Genomic DNA, 23239 nt, shown 5'->3' with positions numbered 1-23239 from the left:
GAATACATTTGGATTAAATCAAACTGAAAAAGCGGTTGATGGTGACATTGTTTTGTTCAATGTACCGGATGTAAGGTGATAAATTGTGCATCAGCATTGGTGTTTTGTTGGTTTTGGCTTTATCATAGCCACTCCTCTTATATTTGCATTCTGATCCGTGCAGATAATATGCCGACCCACTTTAGGTTTTTAAATATTGGCATACATTCATTTCTGATCAAGTGAGTGTCTTAAAGAATAATTCTGTGAGGGAGAGTCCCTCAAATATTGTAACATGTTTGCCCTTCTCCTTTTTGTGCGTAAACCATTAACATTCCAAGAGAAGAACCGAATCGTACTTTAAGTTCTATTTGAGTGGTGTGATGGAAAGTGCCCCACGGAACATATCATGAGTGCACACATACCGATGTGACCAACTTAACTGAGGCAAAAGAGGAATTTAAAAATACATTTCTTGATGTTAGTCCTGATTGCTTTGTTTGGACACCCCCACCGCAACCACAACCTCTAGCCTACAATAAGTGTGACCGCTTGTCTTGTCAGTATTTTTTTCAAAATGTAAAATCTTTAAGATGAAGAAAAAAAATAGACCCCCCCCCAACATATCACACCTCTCAGCTTTAACACTGGTTCTGTGTTGAAGAGCGAACTAAAAGAAGAAAGAAAGGAAGCAAGGTAACAAAAGAGAGCCTCATCAGTTATAAAGGCTAGACGGTGTTGTTTCCTTTTTTTATTTTTAATCCTTTCTAAGAGTTCTTCTGCTTTTTGCTTTCTCCTTACATTGTGCATCTTATTCGTGTGCATTACCTTCAAGGAGGTGGGGAAATTAAGTTGGGCTACTGCTCCTAGCTTTTTAAACTCATCATGTTTTCCCCCCAGATCCCATTGCCTGTCAAGGCTATAGACAGGATTCTTTCTTTTAGGGAGTACGTGTGGAAGTTCACTAGGGTTTTCAGGGGTTTAGCTTTGTTGGGGTTTTTCTGAAAGGATCTCTATGGACCCTTTGAATGTCTTGACTCGAATCACCTTTGGATTCCTCAATCTGCATTGCTTCCTTAATTAACGTGATAACATAGGCCCTTAGATCTTCTCCTTCTTTCCCTTCTGTGACGTTTAGGATTCCGAGATTATTCCTTTTTTAATTGTTCCAGTTGTACACCTCCTGCTCATCCTTTCTTAAGCCTACTATGCATTCCTTCACCAAACATAGATCACTTTTTAGCTCATCCACAGAGTTCTCCAGAGTCTGGGTCCTAGTGTTTAATAGGTCTATCTTCTTTTCTAGTGACTCGCAAAAGACTGTATCTCTCCCTGGTTTATTTCAGAAACCGCGAACCCCTTCTTGATTTCCTCTGATAAAGTCTGGAATATAGTTTCCATGGGCAATGGTGGTCTTGACTCAGGCGTATTGTTCTATGCCAACGGTATTAGAATCTGACTCGCCCCCCTGAGAAGTTGTAGTTGGGGCCTCCAGGGTGGTTGTTTCATCACTCTCACCTAAGGGAGCCTGTTTCTGACCTGCCAGCAAATTTGAAAGCGGGGAGTCTCCTGCAGCAGCCATTTGATTCCCTTTAGCTTCGCCCACTGGCTGCTTCCTAAGGGCCCCTGCCTGTTTTATGATGTCCACTACTGTAGGTTGCACTTTAAAGAAGGACCTGAAGGAGTGGGTCATTTTCTGTCTATGTTTTTCCGCTTTCTCTCCTCCCCCCCCCCCCCCCCCCTTTCCTGGTTTTGACACTCCTGCCCTTGACCTCGCCTTGAAGGTAGGTATGAGGCATAGTCCCCCCCTCTAGTTACCGTATAAACCCTAGGGAGCAGGACCAAGAGATTTAAGCAGAACCACCTAAGCATTCTGCCATCACAACAGGACTGGGTTTCCAGAGGCATTTGAGGCATTGCACCAGCTTGTCCAGTTGCATGTCTTAGTCCAATTGAATGAAAAACAAGAAGAACGTTTAAAGTTTGATGTAATCCAGAAGAAGTCCACAAGTAGCCATGAAGTAGGTTATAGGTAAGAGGTTTATTAAACTTAGTTACAGGATGGTAAGTAGGATAGGTTCAGCACCACCAGGAGCAGCCCACCCACTCCAACTGTCTCTCTCTACACTCCACTACCGCATCAAGCATTCCAACATTCCACACACATCACACATTCATACTTGCTGAGCAGCAGGGAACAGATAGTTAAGGGAAAGGATGCAAGCAACATTACAAGTTACAACACAGGGCTTGATAAAAAATAGCATTTAATACTGCTGATGATTTGTGAATCTCTATTCACTGTTTACATGTCTTATAGAACTATCTCTGGTGCTTTTAGTCTGAGGTGGCCCCTTTACTCTTCTCAATCTACATAAATGACCTCCCTAACCGGGTAGGGGAGAGTAAAGGGTACCCTCCACAAGTGGGTGGTCTAAAATTAAGTTGTTTACTGTATGCTGACGACGCAATCATCATGGATCTAACTCCAATTGGGTTGCAAAGACGTTTGACGGAGCTGGTCAGGTACACTAAAGAATATTTTTTTTAAATAAACACTTCTAAGAGTAAGGTGATGATTTTTAGTCAGAAAGGCTGTATGGTTAGATCAAATATGAAATGGAATTTGGGAGATGAAAATATGGAAATAGTGACATTTTATCCTTATGTAGGAATTTTTTTACAAATAGGTGCTCTGCTATCAGACATTTAGATCACTGCAAAAGTAAAGCTATTTCACAAGCTTCGGCAATTAACCGCTTGTATAAGCAATGCGGGAAAATACACTTTTTACATACTATTGCAGTGTACAAAATAAAGATTCCGCCGACCTTGAATTATGCTAGTGAAACAATTGACGAATGTGAGTGGGCTAAGTTCGATAAAGTGGAAGGCAAAATCTGGCGCCAAATATGTAACCTGAGTCAGGCTGCATTAATTGCGGCTCTTAGGCTCGAATTTGGCCTCCTCTCAACATATGTTTTGTCATTGGCAGGGTCTTTAAGGTGGTGTAATGCTTTGATAAATGGTCAAGAAAATCTATTAAGGCTAGCTCTGCACAAGGAAATTTTTGATAACTTATTGTGTAAAAGTGTAATATTTAGAAACTATTTAAAAGCTTTAAGTACCTTTTTGGTGTGGACATAACAGGGGCAGCAGGTTTAAACAAAATAGAATTAAAGCATATAATTAAAAAAACCATATATGTGATCTCACGAGAAAGAGATCTGGAAATATGCAGAGGGAATGGTAAACTGGATTGCTTAGCGGAGAGTTCAATTGTAAAAAATCCTCAGCCGTATGTTCTTTGGAACTTGAAACATGGTGTACGTAGAGTGATTTTACTCCTAAGAATGAATTTGTTGCCGCTGAGGATAGTAACAGGAGCTTGGGAGGGTATCCCCAAAAATAAAAGAATTTGTGATTTATGCAATGGAGGCATCCAAGATTTTAATCATGTTTTGATTGTGTGCCCAGCACTTAGTTCAATGCGACGCAAATTTCTAAGTCCTGGTTTTTTACATTATAATATTTCAACAGCAGATCAGGCACGCAACTTTCTTCTGCATCCCCCGTCAAAACAGATATGTTTTAAGATTTTCTGTTTTTTTTAAGAATTTTTAAATATATATTAGAAAGTCTATAGGTAGGGGGTACAGTGGTTCATGTAGTACCTTGTATAACTTCCCTTGTCTTAGCACTTTTCAAGCACTTTAAGAATTTTTAATACTTGCAACATCGGATAAGTATCATTGTTTAGTAGTGTGTTTTAACAAATTTTGTTTGCTACTTAAATTTTTCAGTTCTTTGTTCCGAGTTAATTTGGCTAAATTGTTGCTAGATAATCATCCTGAGTTCTGTCCTGGATTAGGGTGTCGATGCACTAGTACTTTATCTTGATATATTTGCACTTTTAGTATCATCTTGCATAAATCATCTGCTGTTAACACTGTTCTCTGTCCTCGACATAAGAAATATTTTAATTGCTTTTGTTAACTACTGCCTGTATATTGGATAATAATTGCATAAATGTATATGATTTTAGTAATTTTGGGCTAAACTAAAAGGGTTGATTCAGGTATTAGGCCTGGATTAGGATTATGGTTTCTTTACGTCTGCATATTGTAAATGGCATGTGCACTTTATACGGTACTTTATAGAAATCTTGCCGCTGCTTTCATTTAATATTTATCTCCCATAGATAAGATTTTAATGGTGTAACTCTTTGTACTTTTTAATACTGTTTTTTATGAATTAATGTTTTATTGTAATGTTATGTGGAATTCCTTGGAATTCCAAATCATAACAAAATTAATTGTGAATTGCGTTAGTCCATTTTTTGAAGCACGCTTAGTTCTACCAGAGAAGTGGGATGTGCTTTTATTCTAATTAGAATTCTCTTTGACTTTTCTGAGACCAGATTTCAGCATTTATTGCGAGTCTCTTTGAGTTATCTGTTTATAAGGGTTATCTTTTTTGCCATGCGTATCTGGGGCATGAAGCTGCTCTTTACCAGTTAAATAATTGATGTGAAAGATAATTGTGTCCATATTTTTAGGTCGAGGACTGTAGGCTGCGCTTGCGCAGTCTCCGGGAGGAGATTTAATGTTTTGGAGTATGGGGGCTTGAACCCGCCTCTCTCCTCCATTCTGCACCATTGGCTGGCTTCCTAAACCGAGGACAGCCATTGGAGGAGAGGGGAGTCACTCCAATAAAGCCCCATCTCTTTCGGATTCGGTGGCGTGTTTTTTTGCGTTCTTTCGACTGTGACGTCACCAGTCACTCAGAACGCCAAAAACACGCTCCAGATTCCGAAAATTTCGGAAGTTTGCGGCTGCCATTTTTTTTGTTGTTGTTGTCTTCGGGGAACAAGAAATGTATATGTTGAGATTTGGCACACACTTGAGACTTGTGCAGTCAGACCTGGCATACAATTTAGATATTAGTGCTTCGGTACCAGATGCGTGGATATCGGCTCATTCGTGTGGCTGTATATGGTCATTGGTGCTATGAGATCGGTGTATATTTGAAAATCAGAGGTTCGAAGTTCTGAGACACTGGGAGGATCTGTCTTTGGACCAGAGTAATTGTGTAGGTTTGTGACGGGCACCTAGAATTCTGAAATATTTTGTACAACGGAGAACTGAGCCCCGAGACACACGATAAGTTGGCGTTCGGAGGTAGTTTGGCATCGAGGACATTTGGCAGAGCTGCGTTGGGACTGGCCATACCTTGCGCAAGGTACTACAGAGACTGTCATCACCCAGGGGCTCTGCTCCGAGCCGGGATACTGCATCAGCCTCGGGCGGGTACTTGGACCAATCGTGAATTCCCCCTCAAAGAAAGCTGCCTTCGGCATCTCTGAGCGATTCGGACCAGAGCACCTCTGAGCTCCCGTCCCGGAGGGCAGAGGCCGGCACCCTTTGTAGCCGCCGCCATGACGCCGCACATCCTGTACCGGGAGCCGGGCGGCGGAGCCTAGTGCAAGATGGGCCGGCAGCAGAGCCAGGAGAGCGCGGGCAGCGGCGGCAGCACCGACAGCGGCCGCATGCACTGCTCCCGCGGCAGCCTCTCCGCCTCCTTCGAGGCGCTGGCCGGCTACTTCCCATACATGAACTCTTTGGACGAAGGTGAACTGTTCTGTATAGTCCGCTCCTCAATTGTTTTCTAAACATTTCGCATACAATAGGTAAGTAGTGCGCCAGAGCTATTGACATATTAGCTTGCCCCAGTTGCTTGTGTTTTTTGTTTTGTTTTAGAAATGTAAATATTTCAACGTTTTTTCTTAGTATGCCATGGGCTTCAGTGCACGTCAGTTGTATAGTGTGAGATCCCGTTTTTCGCCCCACATGGCAGTATTCAAGAAGCTTAAATGTCGGCAGCCGAGCGCAGGGTTGAACTGGAAGAGGAAACCGGTCCGGATACCAAAAAAAAGAGTGCGCTTTTAGTTAATTGGATGCGTAAAAAAGTGGCCCATGTTTGCAAATTGGGACACTTTTGAACTTGTCAAAACAGGCTGTATAAATGCTTTGCAAGGTTCTGCCCCCTGATTGTGCCGTTTTTTCTTGCCTTCTGCCCCCTGATTGTGCCGTTTTTTCTTGCCTTCTGCCCCCTGGCTGTGCTTGCTCTTCTGCCCCTGGCTGTGCTTGCTCTCCTGTGTGTGTGTGTATGTGTGTATTTGGCTCTGGGTGTGTATTTGGCTCTGGATGTGTATTGCTCCCCTGCCCCCTGGTTCTTCTGCCCCCTAGCTGTGCTTGCTCTCCTGCCCCCTAGCTGTGCTTGCTCTCCTGCCCCCTCGCTGTGCTTGCTCTCCTCCCTCCTCGCTGTGCTTGCTCTCCTCCCTCCTCGCTGTGCTTGCTCTCCTCCCTCCTCGCTGTGCTTGCTCTCCTGCCCCCCTAGCTGTGCTTGCTCTCCTGCCCCCTAGCTGTGCTTGCTCTCCTGCCCCCTCGCTGTGCTTGCTCTCCTCCCTCCTCGCTGTGCTTGCTCTCCTCCCTCCTCGCTGTGCTTGCTCTCCTCCCTCCTCGCTGTGCTTGCTCTCCTCCCTCCTCGCTGTGCTTGCTCTCCTGCCCCCCTCGCAGTGCTTGCTCTCCTGCCCCCCTCGCAGTGCTTGCTCTCCTGCCCCCCTCGCAGTGCTTGCTCTCCTGCCCCCCTCGCAGTGCTTGCTCTCCTGCCCCCCTCGCAGTGCTTGCTCTCCTGCCCCCCTCGCTGTGCTTGCTCTCCTGCCCCCCTCGCTGTGCTTGCTCTCCTGCCCCCCTCGCTGTGCTTGCTCTCCTGCCCCCCTCGCTGTGCTTGCTCTCCTGCCTCGCTGTGCTTGCTCTCCTGCCTCGCTGTGCTTGCTCTCCTGCCCCCCTCGCTGTGCTTGCTCTCCTGCCCCCCTCGCTGTGCTTGCTCTCCTGCCCCCCTCGCTGTGCTTGCTCTCCTGCCTCGCTGTGCTTGCTCTCCTGCCTCGCTGTGCTTGCTCTCCTGCCCCCCTCGCTGTGCTTGCTCTCCTGCCCCCCTCGCTGTGCTTGCTCTCCTGTGGGTGTGTATGTGGCTCTGTGTGGGTGTGTATGTGGCTCTGTGTGGGTGTGTATGTGGCTCTGTGTGTGTGTGTGTGTGTGGCTCTGTGTGTGTGTGTGGCTCTGTGTGTGTGTGTGTGGCTCTGTGTGTGTGGCTCTGTGTGTGTGGCTCTGTGTGTGTGGCTCTGTGTGTGTGGCTCTGTGTGTGGCTCTGTGTGTGTGTGTGGCTCTGTGTGTATGTGTGGCTCTGGGTGTGTGTAAATGCAATAGGTCATGCATTTGCGAGCGATTTAAGCAATTGGCATTGTAAATGACAATGCCATTTATTTAACGATTAAGCTATTGGCCATGTAAATGACAATGCCATTTATGATTTTAAAAAAATGTCATGAGCAATGCCAATAGCTCTACCTTTAATAATTCCGAGACCATTGCATTGTAAATGCTTGTTTTTTATACAAACCGTAGTGCTACTGCAGCCGCATGCTTCTTACTGAGAGCAGCTTAGGGATCGGCCATCTTGATCTATAGGTCTGCATGTTTGTTATACAAACCGTAGTGCTACTGCAGCCGCATGCTTCTTACTGAGAGCAGCTTAGGGATCGGCCATCTTGATCTATAGGTCTTTTCAGCTATCATTCATATTTCAACCCACTTCATTCATTGGATCTCTTGTTCTGTAAGTGATGGGCCATTTGCCTGGTTGCATGTACATCTGCTTACTGAGAACATGCTGGTGGTCCAATGCTTTACCAAGTTTTTTTGTTGTTTTTACTTTCTATTTATTTTCATTATTTTTATTTTTTAACTGCTCACTTAAAAGAACATTTACTGTTACATAAAAGTAAGAGTGGTAATCCATTCTTCTTCACATATACAGTAGCTTGCCAGTGCTGGACCTATTGGCTTTGCCAATGTATTTTTTTGATAATTATTTTTCACCCACTTATAGAATCACTATCCCAGATGAGAGTATTTCTGTTATTTTTAAATCTCCAGATGAAATCATTTGTGCTCATCTTTCAAGATTAAGATATTAAATTCTGCCACTTCAAATCCTGTGTGTTGTTGCTCCTTTGCATCTAGGTTCAGCATCTACCCAATGTTTGATGGGCTCAGAATCAAACAAAAACTTCATCACTGTCTGTAAGTAGAGAAGAGTAATGAGCCATATTTGGTTTGTAAGGAGATTTTCAGCGAATAGATAAGTGGCAGAGCATAAATTGCTATAGCTGGAAGAAGCAAGTTTTGAGTAACCTAAAGCAGTTGGTAGTTGTCTTTTGTGTTGATGTGACTTCTGTCCCTTGGGAGTTTTAGATGCTCCATACCCAGCACCAAGTCAGTAATTCACAGTGCATACTTGAATTTAGTAAAATGTATCTGTCTGGATAACAATTTCTGATTATCTTGATTTGTCTTTCAAGGGCATAATAATAAATGTACATTGTTGGACTATACAAAAGAAATGCAAGTTAATAGTAACTAGTGTTCAAAATTGTTAATATGCCAATTAAAATGCATTCACTCTCAGCATGATGTTGAGCTCTTGAGTATTATTTATGTTTTAGTACTGGTAATCTGCTGTTCGTTTGCCCACTTCTCCAAATCTTAAGGTGCTAGGTTGCCTCTTACCTCCGCCGTTGCCGTTCTGCCTAACCAGCCTTTATTAACAAATACTCCAATTGGGCACATCTCTCCTGCACCAGACTGTCGCACTGCGAAACCTGAAATCATTCCTTCGTGAAACACTTCCTCCAAAGTTACATCATAAATATCTGATTATCAATGTTAATCCAATATCTTAAATCGTGCATCATTCTTAATATTTCACCACAACGGAGACAGCATGTTTGCGCTTTGAATTCTTTATTCGTCATTTTCAAGTGCCAAACGTTGCCAATCCAAGCTTTAACGGAGGCATGTGAAGTCAAACATGATTAAACAGTGGTTTTGTAGCACAGCATGCTCCCAATGCATTTCGAATTTTTACAATTCTTCGTCAGGGGTTAACTGTAAATAAAATAAAGAAACAATTAAGCTAGCTACTTGACCATTACAATTGTACATAAACCCAGACTCATTGCTCTAAACGCTACCCTCAGCCAAGCAGAGCTAAAAACCATACGATATTAACACTAAAACATCAAACTCCCGCCATACTCATAACCTTCCCAACTCCCAAAATGTGCATCACCGGTTTTCTCAAAATATGCAATTAATCACAGCTCCCTCCCAGCTGAACAGTTTCTGCAAAACTACGAGCCACCCTTCTCCCCCATTTACCTTCTCTGCGCCACAACAGGCAGCATAACCTCACTTCACTTCCTCATGACAGAAACTCTTGTTATATTTCCCTCACGCTCGTGCCGTTTTTAAAGAAAAAGCTTTCACACCTGTAAACCATCATGCTGTGATTACCTCCAACTCCTCCCCTTTTTCTGGTGTGTACCATGGCGAAAAACTGCATCTCCCTTAATACCCGTACTCCGTTGTCAAAGAAAAAAATATGTACTCCATCAAAATAACATCCACCCCTTTGAATCCTACAGTAAAATAAACAAAACCTGTTTTGAAAATAACCACAAATCTTCAGATGCCACACCCAGCCTTTATTGGCAGCTTGATTGTACAAGCAGATAGTAGTGTTTCTTTGTGAAATATATATTTTTAGAATTCCCATTAAATTGCTTTTACAATTTAACTTGTCAATTTTCTTAACTTTATTGTAAATATGGGGGCGTGAATTGGCCGGCTGCAAGATGGCTGTACTCTAACTGGGCTCTGCTGGCCAAGTTAATAATCCAACATAATCTGCAAGCAGACAGCATTTCTTCTGTCTCCCACCTGCCTATCCCGAAGCTGCAGCACCCTGGGAGCCGTTTGTTGCCGTTTTGATTCCCGGACGGCCTGTGTGGGCTGAGATCAGCGGTCCGCCTTCTTCGCGGGGGCCCACTCCTTAGGTGGGCCTGGTCTGGCTTAGCGCTGCCTGCTCTCCTGATTGCCGTCTGGGAGGTCTGTGCCGCCTAAGGGGCGCCGAGGGCCTTTCTGCATCCTGTCCCGGTGAGTGCGGCTACTGCTGGGGCTGCCCGCGGCGGGGTTGGGGGTCCGTGAGTATTACAGCCTGGCCCGAGCCTGCCGACACACTTCATCGCATTGATTCGCAGCCGGGATCGCGCTTACAGCCGATGGAGGCTGGGCCTGGTGCCGGGAGCGGCGGACCCCCGCTCCTCCTCGCCGCGGCTCCCTTTCAGCTTGGCGTGCGATGCCGGTGGCCTCCTGGAGATCCTGTGCGGTGCAGCCGGCGTGAGACCGCGTTCTGGCTGCCTGCCCCCATGGCCCATCACACCCTGCTCTGGCTGCTCCTCGGCGCTTGGATCTGACACCTCTCCTGCAGTGTTGGCCCTGGACCTCGGCTGCGAGATTGTGATTGCGTTGGGCTGACGGCATCTACCCCCTGGCCTGCCTGACTCCGCTTTTGCTGCTCCACCGAAAGCGAGGAGATCCGACGTGACACTCTGACCCTGCACGTACCGCATGTTGCATCCACTCGTGTGAAGCCCCGCTTCCACCGTTTTGCCCCCGCTTTAGGAGCTTGGTGCCACCCCTGCGCCCTGGACTCGCCCTGATCTAGGCTGTTGAGACTCCTATAAGCTGCGCTACGTGTCTTGTCTATCCCAGTATTCAGTGCCGCATTGGTCCTGTAGTCTACCTGATGCTTGTGGCCGATAGCGCGGTGTGCTCTCTGCACAATCTCACCATACCCTGGGGGCTCGCCCCTGGAGAGCCACTGTGTGGCAGATTTGTGACCTCTGGGAGCCGGTTTCTCCTGTAGCTGCTATGTGGCGCCCTTCTGTGTTCACTTTGGGTCGCGGCAGACCGCTACTGCTGCTAGGCGCTGGGTTCTTTGCCGGCTCTGCCACCCGGGCTACCCTTTCTGAGAGGTGGTGTCCGGTCCCCTGCTCCTGGTGCTGCTGCCCATCCTGCCTGCAGTCCAGCCTCTCTGGCGCCGTTCGCCATGGGGTGGGCCGACCCCAAACAGCCAAAACTCACCTTTGATCAGTGTTGATCTACTCGTCCGGACGGTGCAGGGCCTGACGGGGGTGACTCTGCTGTCGGCATGGAGGCGCCTCCGGTACGTGGCGTCGACCTGAAGGCGATCATGTTAGACGTTAAATCAACGGTCACCGGTATTGCTGCGCAACTGGACCAACTCTCTGCACGTCTGGACTCTGTTACGGCCCGGGTGGACTCTCATGACAATCGCCTACTCCATGCGGAGCCCCGGATCTCGGACATTGAGGACGCTGCCACTCGGGATCACCAGAAGATCCTCCAGATGGATAACATTCTGGACGTTATTCGAAGTAAGAATGAAGATTTGGAAACACTCTCCTGTCGGAGCAACCTCCGTATCACATGCGTGCCAGAATCAACCAATATCTCCCGCATGGAGGATTTCGTGGAACAGCTGGTCCGGCAACTATTTGGGGACATTCTTTCTCCAGTCTTTATTGTGGAACGTGCCCACCGCTCTCTTGGTCCCCGCCCTGCCCAGGGCTCCCTCCTTGCCCCATCATTGCTAAAATATGAAATTATAGAGATCGAGACGCGATACTCCGTGCAGCATGCTACAGGAGGAAAATCACTCATCAAGGAAACTCACTCTCCTTTTTCCCGGACTATACTCTGGCAATTCAGGCTGCTCGACGTGAATTCCTCCCAGCAAAGCAGATCCTCCAAAAACATGACGTTACTTATTCTTTGGCCTACCCAGCAAAGCTGAGAGTCCGTCAGGGCACCAAGACGCTCATGTTCCTTGACCCGAAAGATGCACTTGCATTTGCTAAGAAACTTGATAAATCTTCACACCAGTCTTCCTCTGGCTACCAGCTCGCTCCTTCTGACAGTCTCAGCGACAATGACTGATTGACATTGACTCATTGGTGAACTCTGCTGTATGCTTTCTCAACAGCTTGGCCACCCCGCTTTATTGCGGTGGTGTACGCTAATCCCCGCCATGCCCTCGCAGGATAAGTCCCTCTCTTATTGTTTTCTTTCTCCCCAGTTGTGGGTCCCTTGGGGGGGTCGGGGAGGTATCTCAGCCTGATTAGGGGTTTGGAGTGGGTGTGCGGGTGGCTGTTTTTTTGTGATTTTTTTGGGTTGCAAAGGCGGGTGGTTCGGTTGGGGGGGTTCTTGTACTATTGCTGCCTGCATTTTGTCTGCTCTTATTCTGGCAGATTCTAGACCGCCGAAGGTTCTGTGGAGTGGATGTGGTTGGAGTGGGGGGGTTCTGCGGGTTGCCCTGCATTTTTTGAGGGTTGGGATGTTGTTTTGTATTAATTTGTCTTTTGTACTCGGAATGCATCACTTTACCGCTATTGATGTTTTTTTCTGCAGCACAATTGTGCATGATATACTCCTGTCTGACTGGCACTGCTTCCTTCCCTTTTATTCCCTCTGTGATATTTGCGCATTGGAAGGTCTCTCCTGAGTATGGGCCTGCTCATGCTGCTGGCCCCCAATCTGTCCAACCATTTGCTAAGGGCGTCCATCCTGCTTCCCTCTCGGTTGACACTATTATGCTGCAGCACACCAACTGGTCTTATCAGATGCTCTCTCCTCTTGTGCTGCGCCTCGTTTCACCTAGATACAGTACCACATGACTGACACCATTTGTTGGACCTGGAACATTCGTGGTCTTAACGATCACCGAAAAGCCAGGCTCATACATTCCAGTAGACATTTGTCTCTTGCAGGAGACCCACCTTCTGCTTGAGTCCTCATCCAGACCCCAATCGCATTATTGGGGTGAATCACATGCTGTCGTACGTCACGTCCCTCAGAGATGGTGGCCCCTCTAGAACCACCTCTCCTGTGGAAATCATGGCTCGTTTCACTGACTATTACTCGCAACTTTACACCGCCGGCTCCCCTCCCCCTCGCGTGAGGTCTTTGAGCAATATTTCGAAACCATCGCGTTGGTCTGGTTGGAGAATTATCACTGGAAATTCTTAGACGAGCCCTTTACCAAGGATGAGATTCTTGCTGCCATAAACAGCCTTACCTAGTGGTAAGGCCCCCGGTCTGGATGGTCTTCCAGCTGCTTTCTATAAGACTTTTGCATCGCTCTTAGAACCACATCTGGCCACCATGTACAAAAACTGTTTCAACAATGGCCTCTTCCCTCAGTCCATCCGTGAGGCGATAACGCTACTACTCAAGCCGGACAAACCGGCTGACTGCCACGATTCCTACCGTCCCCTCTCCCTCATTAATATTGACAACAACATGTTTGCAAAATTGGTGGCCTCCCGCCTTCTCCCCCTCATTGCTCTCCCGGACCAGTCCGGTTTCATCCCCGGCCGGGACACCTCGCATAACCTCAGGACCATTTTAGCGGTTCTTCATCAAATCAACCCCAGTCTCCCCGCTGTTGCCGCTTTTCTCGACGCCACTGAGGCGTTTGATACGCTTGAATGGCGCATTCTATTTTCTTCTACCTCGCCTTGGCTATTGTAATATGTTCATACGAAAGATATATCCTTTCTCTATACTCGCCCCTCTGCTCGTCTTCGAATCAACGGTCGGGTATCGGATCCTATCTTGATCGAACGCGGAACTTGGCATGGATGCCCTCTATCTCTTATACTCTTCGCCATTGCAATGGAGCCTCTCGCGGCTAGACTCCGGCAGCATCATACTCGGCAGGGTATAGGTTTTTCGGCCCGCTCTCTCAAAGTCTCCTTGTATATGGACATCTCATTGTCTGTTCACCATCCCCAAGACCATCTCAGCCCTCTTGAGTGCGACATAAACGTTTCGGTGGATTGTCCGTCATACAGGTGAACTGGAGCATGGCGGTGTTGTTCCCTCTTACGGATGCCACCAACCCATTCCCTTCATTTAAACCTCTGGTCCCACCCACTACCTAGGTATCTGGCCGAGTAGAGACTTGGATGACCTCAGGAGGGCCAACTTTGGGCGTGCGGTGGATTGGCTAGAATCTAAAGGTTCCACATTGGAATCAGCTCCCACTGTCCCTTGCAGGCCGTATAGCCATTTCCAAGATGGTGGTTCTCCCAAAATTTCTTTACCTCTTTTTAAATATCCCCATTCTCCTCACCGCCCATTTCTTTCGTAAACTTCGCTCCCTGATCATCTCTCTTGTCTGGGCCGGCAAGCAGCCCAGGACTGCGTACGATATGCTTACTCTCCCCGTGTCGGTAGGGGGTATGGGCGCTCCTAATTTTAAGCTTTACGCCTAGGCCAGCTTCCCACTTTTTTGATTCACCCCTCGCCCTATCAACCACACGTGGCTGTGAAGACTGACATCGCATATCCCTGGCCGCTGACTACTGCCCTTTTTGCCCCAGTGAGTAGCCCGCGTGCGGAAGTGGACACAGTCGAATCCCTGCGCTGGGCCTGGACTGTACCAACTCCCCAATGCCCTGTTGCTATCGGCTAACGCCATGCCGATTGTACGACACCCTGCTTTTCCCCCTCTCCAACCAACTGGTATGTCAAAACATGCCTCCCGCTTGGGTCTGACGACATTGACGGGTCTTTACCCAGGTGAAAAGTTCTATTCTCTTTCCACCTCCTCCAGTCCGTTGGACACTTTACTCTTTTATCAGTTGCATGCTATATGTAGGGTGCTGCCTCCACCTTTGATGCCTGCTCTTGATTTTATATATACATCCCCAGCTCCTCATAAATTAGTGACTAATTACATTATCGTCTGCCTCTATCTCCACAGATCGCGCACGCATGGCATGGGGCGAGGACTTTAGTATGGATATCGCCCAGGCCGACTGGCTTTACTGCTGTAATCAGACGAAGAAACTGTCTTCCAACAACCGGCTTCGTCTTATCCATTTCAAATATTTGCATAGACTATATCTTACTCCTGATCAGCTCCACAAACTGGGACTCATACCTAATAATAGTTGCATGCGTTGCGCCGCCCCTGCTGCGGATTTTGCTCATCTAGCGTGGTTGTGCCCTAAGGTGTCAGATTTCTGCCTGGCGGTATGCTCTGCTATATCCGAGATTACCTCTGCACCGGTGTAGCCTGATCCACCGCTGTGTCTGCTAGGCTTTGTTAAATTTTGCCCCGATGCTTCTGGCCGCCTGATCATAATGCTGCTCGTCCTGGCTAGGCGTAGGGTGGCCATGTGCTTGGGTCTCAGACCGGTGCCCCAGTTCACTCACTGACTTGAAGACGCTTAGAGATGTCAGACCCTGCTATCTGAATTTTGGGACTTACTTCCTGCGCGATCTCGCCCAATTGACATATGGGGGCCCTTGGTGACATATCTTCGTTCCCGTCCTCATTTTAGTCGTGCTGCCTCCCCCGTGCTTCCTGCCGGCTCTCCGCCCGTGGAGGCTGCCGGTGCAGTTCAGTAACTGGCCCCCTCACTCCCCCCTCTTCTTTCTCTTCTGGATGTGTTTGCCACTATCCCTGCAGTAGTGTCCCCACCTCCTTTAGCAAATGTTAATTATGGTGCCATAGTAGTGCCTTACGGAACTCGACTCTTGCATGACGGTATTATCATTACATCTATGATATTCGGCTTAAACCTTACTGTGTATGATGCTCTGATTTGATACAAAATTTATTTTGTTCATATTGAATTTGACAAAGGTTTTGATAAAGCGAAGAAAAAAAACTTTAAAGATTTACAATATTTGTGTCCATTTTATGCAATGCTCAGTCAGTTTGTTTTTCAACAAACAGCTAATATATATTAATATTTTAAACCATATATAGTTTAAAATAAATGTTTCTTCCAGTCATGGTATATGAATTTACTTTTCCTTACGTCAGACATTTGTTTTTAACATCTAAAACTCCACTTTCCAAGCATATCCAGTTTTTGTGCACCGGCCAAATGGAAAACTGGGAATTGCAATAATTTGCATAGGACTAAAGAATTTGGTGTAGAGAATTTCTAAACTGAACTTCATTTTTCAGTCTATAAGATTCATACAATGGTAACTGCATAAAGCCTCTTTAAAAAGATGGCCGCCTGCTTTAAACCACCAAATGACAAACTTGGTGGTTTGGTAAGCGTAGTCTGGCCACGTCTTTCTGTTAGATAGTAGCTCATACCTGCAACTCCTTTCTTGTAGTTCTGACAAATCTATGTAGGATCTGCACGTTTAGACAATATAAACTAAGGGATTGATGTCCATGCTGATTCCCAACTCCCCCAAAGGATGTGTTAGTCTGTAGACTGGCTAGCTCACTATGCCACAATAAGCCCCACAACCTCACCAAGGAGCGAATAGTTTCTGGCAACAATCGAACATGGCAACTCTTGATCATGCAGGGATCGTGGATACAGTACTTTTCGCTCAGTCACTCGTGCTCACTTCTTCTCAGAGAGATCTACAGAATAAACTATGGGAACGTTTTCAATAAGCATTTATTTGACCAGTCATTCTAGTATAAAATACGTGTGCTGCAACGACCATTGGACAGAAACCGATATATACAATTACAAGCACCAACAGAATAAATAAAAGGCAGAATTCTACCATGGTGCTGAAACAGTGAATATATGCAGGCATATGGATACACGGCAGTAATCATGAGTCCTCCTAATGTACCTAGCATGTATGTAGGTGTACAACTTGGAATCCACAAAGGAAAGAGCCAGCCCCATTACCTGATGCAAGAGAATGAAGGACCTAGTCTTGGTTTCAAGTTGGACATCCCGCGAGGGATGTCAGACCACTGGGAGCTGGAGTGTCTGCATGCAGGGACCTCAGCGTCTTGTGTCCGCATGAAAGCTTTTGTACAGAGTTATTATACAGAACATGGTAATCCTGCGGTGTGATCCTAAGAATACTCATGCATAATAAATGAGGCTAGTTTTCGAAGACAAGCACACAACATTTATTTGGCACATAACTAGGTAAAAGGTCAGCACTAGAACCGTTATGTAGAGAAAGGTAGGACAAATGTAGGTAAAAGGTTATGCATCTACATAGGTCTATATGAGGGTGCCTTGGGGCTCATAACCCTCCTCATAGGTGGTAGAGCTAAAGGCTCAGTCCAGACTTATTGCCTGCAAAATTGGGTGACAAATTTACTACATGTTAGACTGCATAAGATAATAGGTGACATTGTGAGACTGTATTGGGCGAAGGGCCAGTTTGTACCTCAATGTCTGGGAATGTAGTGCAGTCTGAAATAAAAAAACAAAAGTTTAGAATGTGGAGAACAGGCAGGATGCATCCAGATTTGGTAATCATATGACCCTTTCAGTCCATATCAGGCAACAAAGAAAGAGGCTGGGGAAGGGGGCTGTTGTGAATGACTCAAAAGAGGCTTTGAAACGAACTGAAGATGAGCAAGCGCTTGAAGTCTGTAGGTTGCCTACCCATACAAAAAAACTGGCTCCATTTGGGGATAGATCCCAGGAGAGTTATTGAAGGAAGGGTAGAGAGTAAGTCTTAAGAGTGAAAAGGTCAAGGACCCGCCATTAACAAATATTCCAGAATGTGATATTTCCTAGTTATCTTAAAGAGGAGTTTAAATGTTATTAATAACACAGGGGGCGAAGATTATGCGAGAGTCTTTACTTCCATCAGGAGCCACGGAACAATAAACTACAAGACCAACATAATGATGCAAAAAACTTGAGTCACATAGTTTAAAATAACCTATCGTGTCTGTAACAGTTTATAAAAGTGTGTTCCTCAAACCAACTTCCTCTTTCTTTACACTGTGGCCAGTGGGCATGCGGTCTGTTTCTTGATAAACCCTCTGCCCCCTCTAGCTCTGTTTTTGCTTCCAGTGCTGAAAGTACTGTAAAACACAAGCCTCATTCTAGGCCTCATTCAACATACAACGGATAGTCATTATCAATTATACAGAAAATACTCATCATTGCTAAATACAAGCCAACGAATATAATTTATATTTCAATAGTCTTAGCATTCGGGCGAGGAAATAATTCATTATGCCATGAATGTGGTGGGATAATGAATCCCTAGTTGAATTAAATACTGTAGGGCAGACGGCAAGCTGAATGGAAGGACTTGGAATTTCCAGACCTGCTGTCCCCGAATAAAATGTAGAAAGTCTGTTGTTTTAAAATCTGTAACGACAAGTACGCTTTTCTCTAATCCAACCTCCAGTTCTTGCATTTCAGGATATCCTCTGGCAGATGGGCCCCTTTAATCTTCCATTTTGAAGTGCTTGTAAACCAACCACCCATTCTCCCTCACATTGGTGAATTGGGGAAGACATTTGCCCTTCTCTTTTACTAAGAACAGATTGCTTAGATACCCACTTGGATGAATAAATTACCTCTGGACAGTCTCTTTAGCCCCCAAGTACTGGTGTCCTATGAGAATCGGATAGGATTCTGCAAAAGTCTATTTTGAATTCTTGCACTGTTTGGAGGACCCAGGCTTCTGGAGATTTTCTAAGCAGAAAGCAAGTCTGACCCTTTCTAGAGAAGATGGGAAAGTCTCACCTGCAGTGTCTGATACTCCTCTACTACTACCACTGTTAAAATAGCGTCTTCCAGATCGTGCCGAAGAGGGAAGAAGTGGTTGGACTTCTAGGATCCAACCAACCTTCATGCCTGAAACCTTAAACTTGGGAGTCTGGGGTATGGAACTGCCCATGGCCGAGCTAGCGTCACTCTAACATTCCCAACCACTCAGAATCAATCATGCTCACAGCTAGGTCCCTCTCATTGCCTACTCTTGTGCCTATTCTTCGTGCAACATCTCTCTTCACCCCCATCAAATCCCCTGTTGAGGAGTGCCACTCTGACTGTTATTAACCCGTTTCTTGCATCGAACGTTCAGCGCCAGTAGTGGAGGTAGTGCTCGCAATGGCCGACGACAGCACTAAAGGGGTTAATCTCTGGTTCGAGTCTGTTGATGCATCTGAAATTACGCTTCCGAAGTCAGTGGAGGCCCAGACTAGCAACCTGGCCTGATGGCAAGGTAGGAGCTTTAGTTTCTGGTTGTTCTCAACAGGTTGCAGGGGTTACTACCCCCTCCCTCTCCCTGGCCTTTAATTCCTTGCACAGTTTGCAACAGTCTATAAAAGTACGCCCCTTCTAACCAACTTTCTTTGCTACTTTCTGGTGTTCTTTATTATGGTCATTTGTTCAAACTGTTGGTGATCTACCAGAAGCGCTCCCTATCCTGGCTTTTAACTCTCACACGCTGACCCTTCCAGTGTGCGGTTGCAGGCTGCTCTTGGTCACTGTGGTGTCACTCGGGGTAGAAAGAGGTCTGTGCATAATCTATATTAATGTTATATTGACATCTGCACCCACTCTGAGGAGGCAGCGGGGAGCTCAGTATTTCAGCTCTCCTTATCTCGTCTGGGCGCACAAGTCCACAACTGTTTACTTTTTTTGCCCACTCGAGAGCGCCAGTCATATTCTTAAGCTGCATGGCGCTCTTTTCAAATCTGTGCATGTGTTCTGCTAGTTTTTTTTTCTTCCCCTGGTATTGAACAAGGAGTATCAGGGCTAACAACATTGAGTTTCCCTCGCACACCTCTTTACATTCCATTAGGAGGTACATACTTTTATTGACTGTTGCAAACCTTCTTGGCTATTTTAATCCAGGTGACTTGAGTTTTTTTTACATACATTTTTTAAGTTTATTGTTGTCATATAATTGAGGATTAATATTATGGGAAAAGGATCTCAGCATGTCCATGTGCAACTATAATGGATGTAGATTATTAGCTGCCTGACATGGAAGCTGATCCTGACTTGAGTGACTTAGTTATCACTCACCTATACACAAGTTGCACTAATTAATCTCCTGGAAGTTAAAAATAAGAAGTCCACTTTAGTCAGAAATAACTTTCAGATGAGTAAGGGGAACTTGCTCCCTCTTATTTGATGATGTGCATCCCACGGATTCCATTCAACTATGCTAACTCATTCTGTTGAAGAAGTTGAAAGATCTCTAAGGCACTTGGTCGGAACAAAACACGTGTTTGTTTAAAAACATCCATTCTTACACCATTGACATTGAGCTAGTGCATGAGTTGGTCTGAACTAAAACAGAATAAAAACACTCCTCACTGAACACCGAAAAGAAGTATTTAATTCTATTGATGGGTGGGTCACTCCCAGTCTAGTGGCATTATGGCCATTGTGTGTGTGTGTTTATATATAATGTGTTTATATGTATGTGTGTGTAGATAGATGCACAGATATATATTTAGTTCTGTATATATATTATTTGATTACAGTGCATTCGTCCATATTTACAGAACTTTGTTCTTTCCTGTTATCATTTTGGGACTTTGATCTAGAATCAGTAGTACAAACCAGTAACCTTCTTGTCTTTCACATTATTTTTCAGGTTTCCATGTCCTTTTCCAGTCTGTCCAGAGGCCGAAAGGTGGCCCTGTCCACGCTGGGCGTGCTTGCTGCTGGAGGGGCAGGCTTAGCCCTGGCTCTACACAGATCGGTAAAAGCCAGTGATTTAGAGCTGCATCCTCCAAAGTATCCTTGGAGCCACAACGGACCTTTTTCTGCCTTGGATCACAGCAGGTACGGTGATACAATATGGCATCCTGTAGTAACTGCATTTTGGGGTGTGAGGAGGCAATTGTAGCTAATACTAAAATTAAATCTCTTGTAGTTGGGCTAGAATAAGTGGTGTTGTTGTGGGAAATAACGGCTGTAGACTCTGATCTTCTGTTAGGGTGCCATAAGCCCCTGTATTTCCACCACCTTTAAAAGGGTTGCCTCTGACAGAAGTCAGCGATTTTGAAAGCCTGCTTCAGAGATTTTAAACTTGCAGTGCCAGCTCCACCTTCTTTCTTACCGAATTCACAAAAATAAGAATAATATGGAAGACATTGCTCCAGCATTTGCAGAATCACATTTTGAATGCTTGCTTTATTTACCCCATATACTCTCTTGCATTATGATCATGAGGTTACTACTACCTTTGAGTGCAATCTAGACTCCCCCAATATTTTCCTATGGAGGCATCCTGCCTGGCATTACTTTATGCCTTCAGCCCTAGCTCTGATATTGCTAAAGCTGTGGTCTAAAGGTAGAATTTAAGAGGATAGACGTGTCACCTGATTGTAGGAATTGCCTAATATCTCACCTGCAAATAATGTTCTTTCTATAGTTTTGTATCCTGAGATTGCATGTAGTCTCAAAAAAGTTTTCCCGGGAAAGCTGACATTGACTTAACATTTTCGATCGCTCATTTTCTTTGTTCTTTCAGATGAACCTCCTTTTTAGGTTTCGCCTGTCGAAAGCTGTGCAAGCAGCCTTTCGCGCAGGCGAAATCTTATGTTTCACAGTATGTGCACTTCGTCCCGCCTTCTCTTCCATTGGCTAGCTTCATAAATGGAGGCTAGCCATTGGAAGAGCGATCTGTCCGTCATTGCCGGAGCAGATTCGTGGGCGTTCCCGCGATTTTTACTCATCCTGCCCCCTTGCGATCGTCATGCGGCGGTGTTTTTTATTTTTTTACGTTTCTTTTGGTCAGTATTCTGAAGATGGCGGCCGGGCAGTAGCCTTCATTTTTTTTTTTGTTTAAACGTTTTTTTATTGCAGATCAAGTTACAGTATACATATCACTACCGGATCATGTCAGTACAGACTTTTCCTCAATCGAACTCCGCACCTGATTAATACAAACAGCCATTCAGCCCACATCCCGTAGGCCGGGCGGCATCCTTCGTTTCCTCGGTGCTTGTTACACTTCTTCCTCCCATGGCCTTAATTTGAGGTAATCTGGTGTCTGCTTTTCGGTCAATACCCCCCCGTCTCTCCAGTAACATCAGACAATAGTTCCCCAGATCTTCAGTTTGTACCCCTGAACCCGCACTACTACTCTCCCCCTCCCCCTCCCTCCCTCAGTGTCCACGCCTGCGCCTAGCCCTGGGTGGTATGAATTTGTGGTAATGGGCAGAAGCAATTTGGTGTGTACTATGTGTGTGTCTAGTGGGGGGGCCGGCACCGCGGCCCTCACGATCAGGTCTCCTTGGTCCTCAGGGTCCCCACTTTAGGAATTCGTTCAACCACCTCCGGTGTGTCGGTCCCGTCCTCGACTTCCACCCCTTGGTCAGCTCCCTTTTCGCTAATATTAGGCCCATGTCGATGAATTTACTCGATCTTGTTTTTGGGTGTGTGTGGAAACCAATGTAATATGCTAGTGGCACTGTCGAATTGCAGATTCCGGTCTGTCACCTCATTCAGTGTGGCGCCAATGTCCGTCCAGTAGTCCTGCAGGTGAGGGCAGTCTCGTAGCATATGCACTTGGCCGGGCAGTAGCCTTCATGGCGTGGTCCGCACGCGATAGCCTCAGCGCTGTACAAAGTCTGACGAAATGGCGTCCGAAGCAGCAGCAGCTCCGGATCAAGGACAGCCGCCTACCTCTCTCCCACAACCAAACAAACCGGTGAGTTAAGAACGTATCTTGAGGGCAGTCTTTCTCGTCCCAGACAAATAGCACGGGCCAAGGAACCCCAAAAAAGGCAATGTGTATTTTTTTTTTTTTACACAACTGATCTACCCTTTTTGAGCACCAGCCGCCTAAAGACTGTGGTGACATTTCACTGCAATACTAAGCCAATTGCAGTGTAATCAGCGATCCTGATCAGAAGAAAGGCCTTTTTACGTGAGTCGTGACCCCCAAAATAAAAAGATGCATCTACAGTTTAGTAAACGATCAACAAAGCGCCTCTAACCACGCATGCAGATGCTGCCTGCTGGTGCATATTGAGAAACGTTCCCCGAATTTAAGGCTCGCGGCACTACAGAAAGTACTGCCATTTGAAAGACAAAAATACCCCAGGAGACTAGTGAGAGCCCCAAGTGTAGGCAAGGAGTGAAACTCGTTAAAGTATGGCCTGTAATGGCTGGCTGCAGAGCCGCCTGCCGTGAGCAAAGCGCTGTTCTGGAAGCAAGGAGAGGAAACTTGCGTTCAACGCAGTACGTGGATTTGTAGAGCTGGATCCCACCATTGGATGCCCCAAGCGCTTTTAGAAGCGTGTGCCAGACTGGAGTCTGCGATGTGCTTATATTGTGTGTCAGTGCACTTCCTGTATGTGAATACAATAGAAGCGGTGCTGTGTACACCGATGCGTTGGCAGCACTTTGTTTAATCATGCCAACGACCGTTATTGAGAGTACTATCCCTGCCGCAGGTGTGGCTGCATGTGTTACTTACTGGCCAGGGTGCTAAGGACTCGTTCCGAGACCAAGATAGCCGCCTGAGATTAGCGTGGACAAACTGTCGAG

The 23239-nt window shown here is 46.0% G+C and overlaps 1 protein-coding gene across 1 annotated transcript in view; it reads left to right on the top strand.

Moving 5' to 3' along the window:
* The window catches only part of LOC144828453 (cytochrome c1, heme protein, mitochondrial-like), a 190956-nt gene that overhangs the window by 4817 nt on the left and 162900 nt on the right, over positions 1–23239 (top strand). The window contains exon 2 of the mRNA XM_078686630.1: positions 20334–20524. Coding sequence (XP_078542756.1) covers positions 20334–20524 — 191 coding nt within the window. The remainder of the gene's footprint in view (positions 1–20333; positions 20525–23239) is intronic.

Source organism: Lissotriton helveticus, chromosome 4_1, assembly GCF_964261635.1.
Source record: "Lissotriton helveticus chromosome 4_1, aLisHel1.1, whole genome shotgun sequence".
Classification (NCBI taxonomy): domain Eukaryota; kingdom Metazoa; phylum Chordata; class Amphibia; order Caudata; family Salamandridae; genus Lissotriton; species Lissotriton helveticus.
This window is presented reverse-complemented; position numbering and strand designations above follow the sequence as displayed.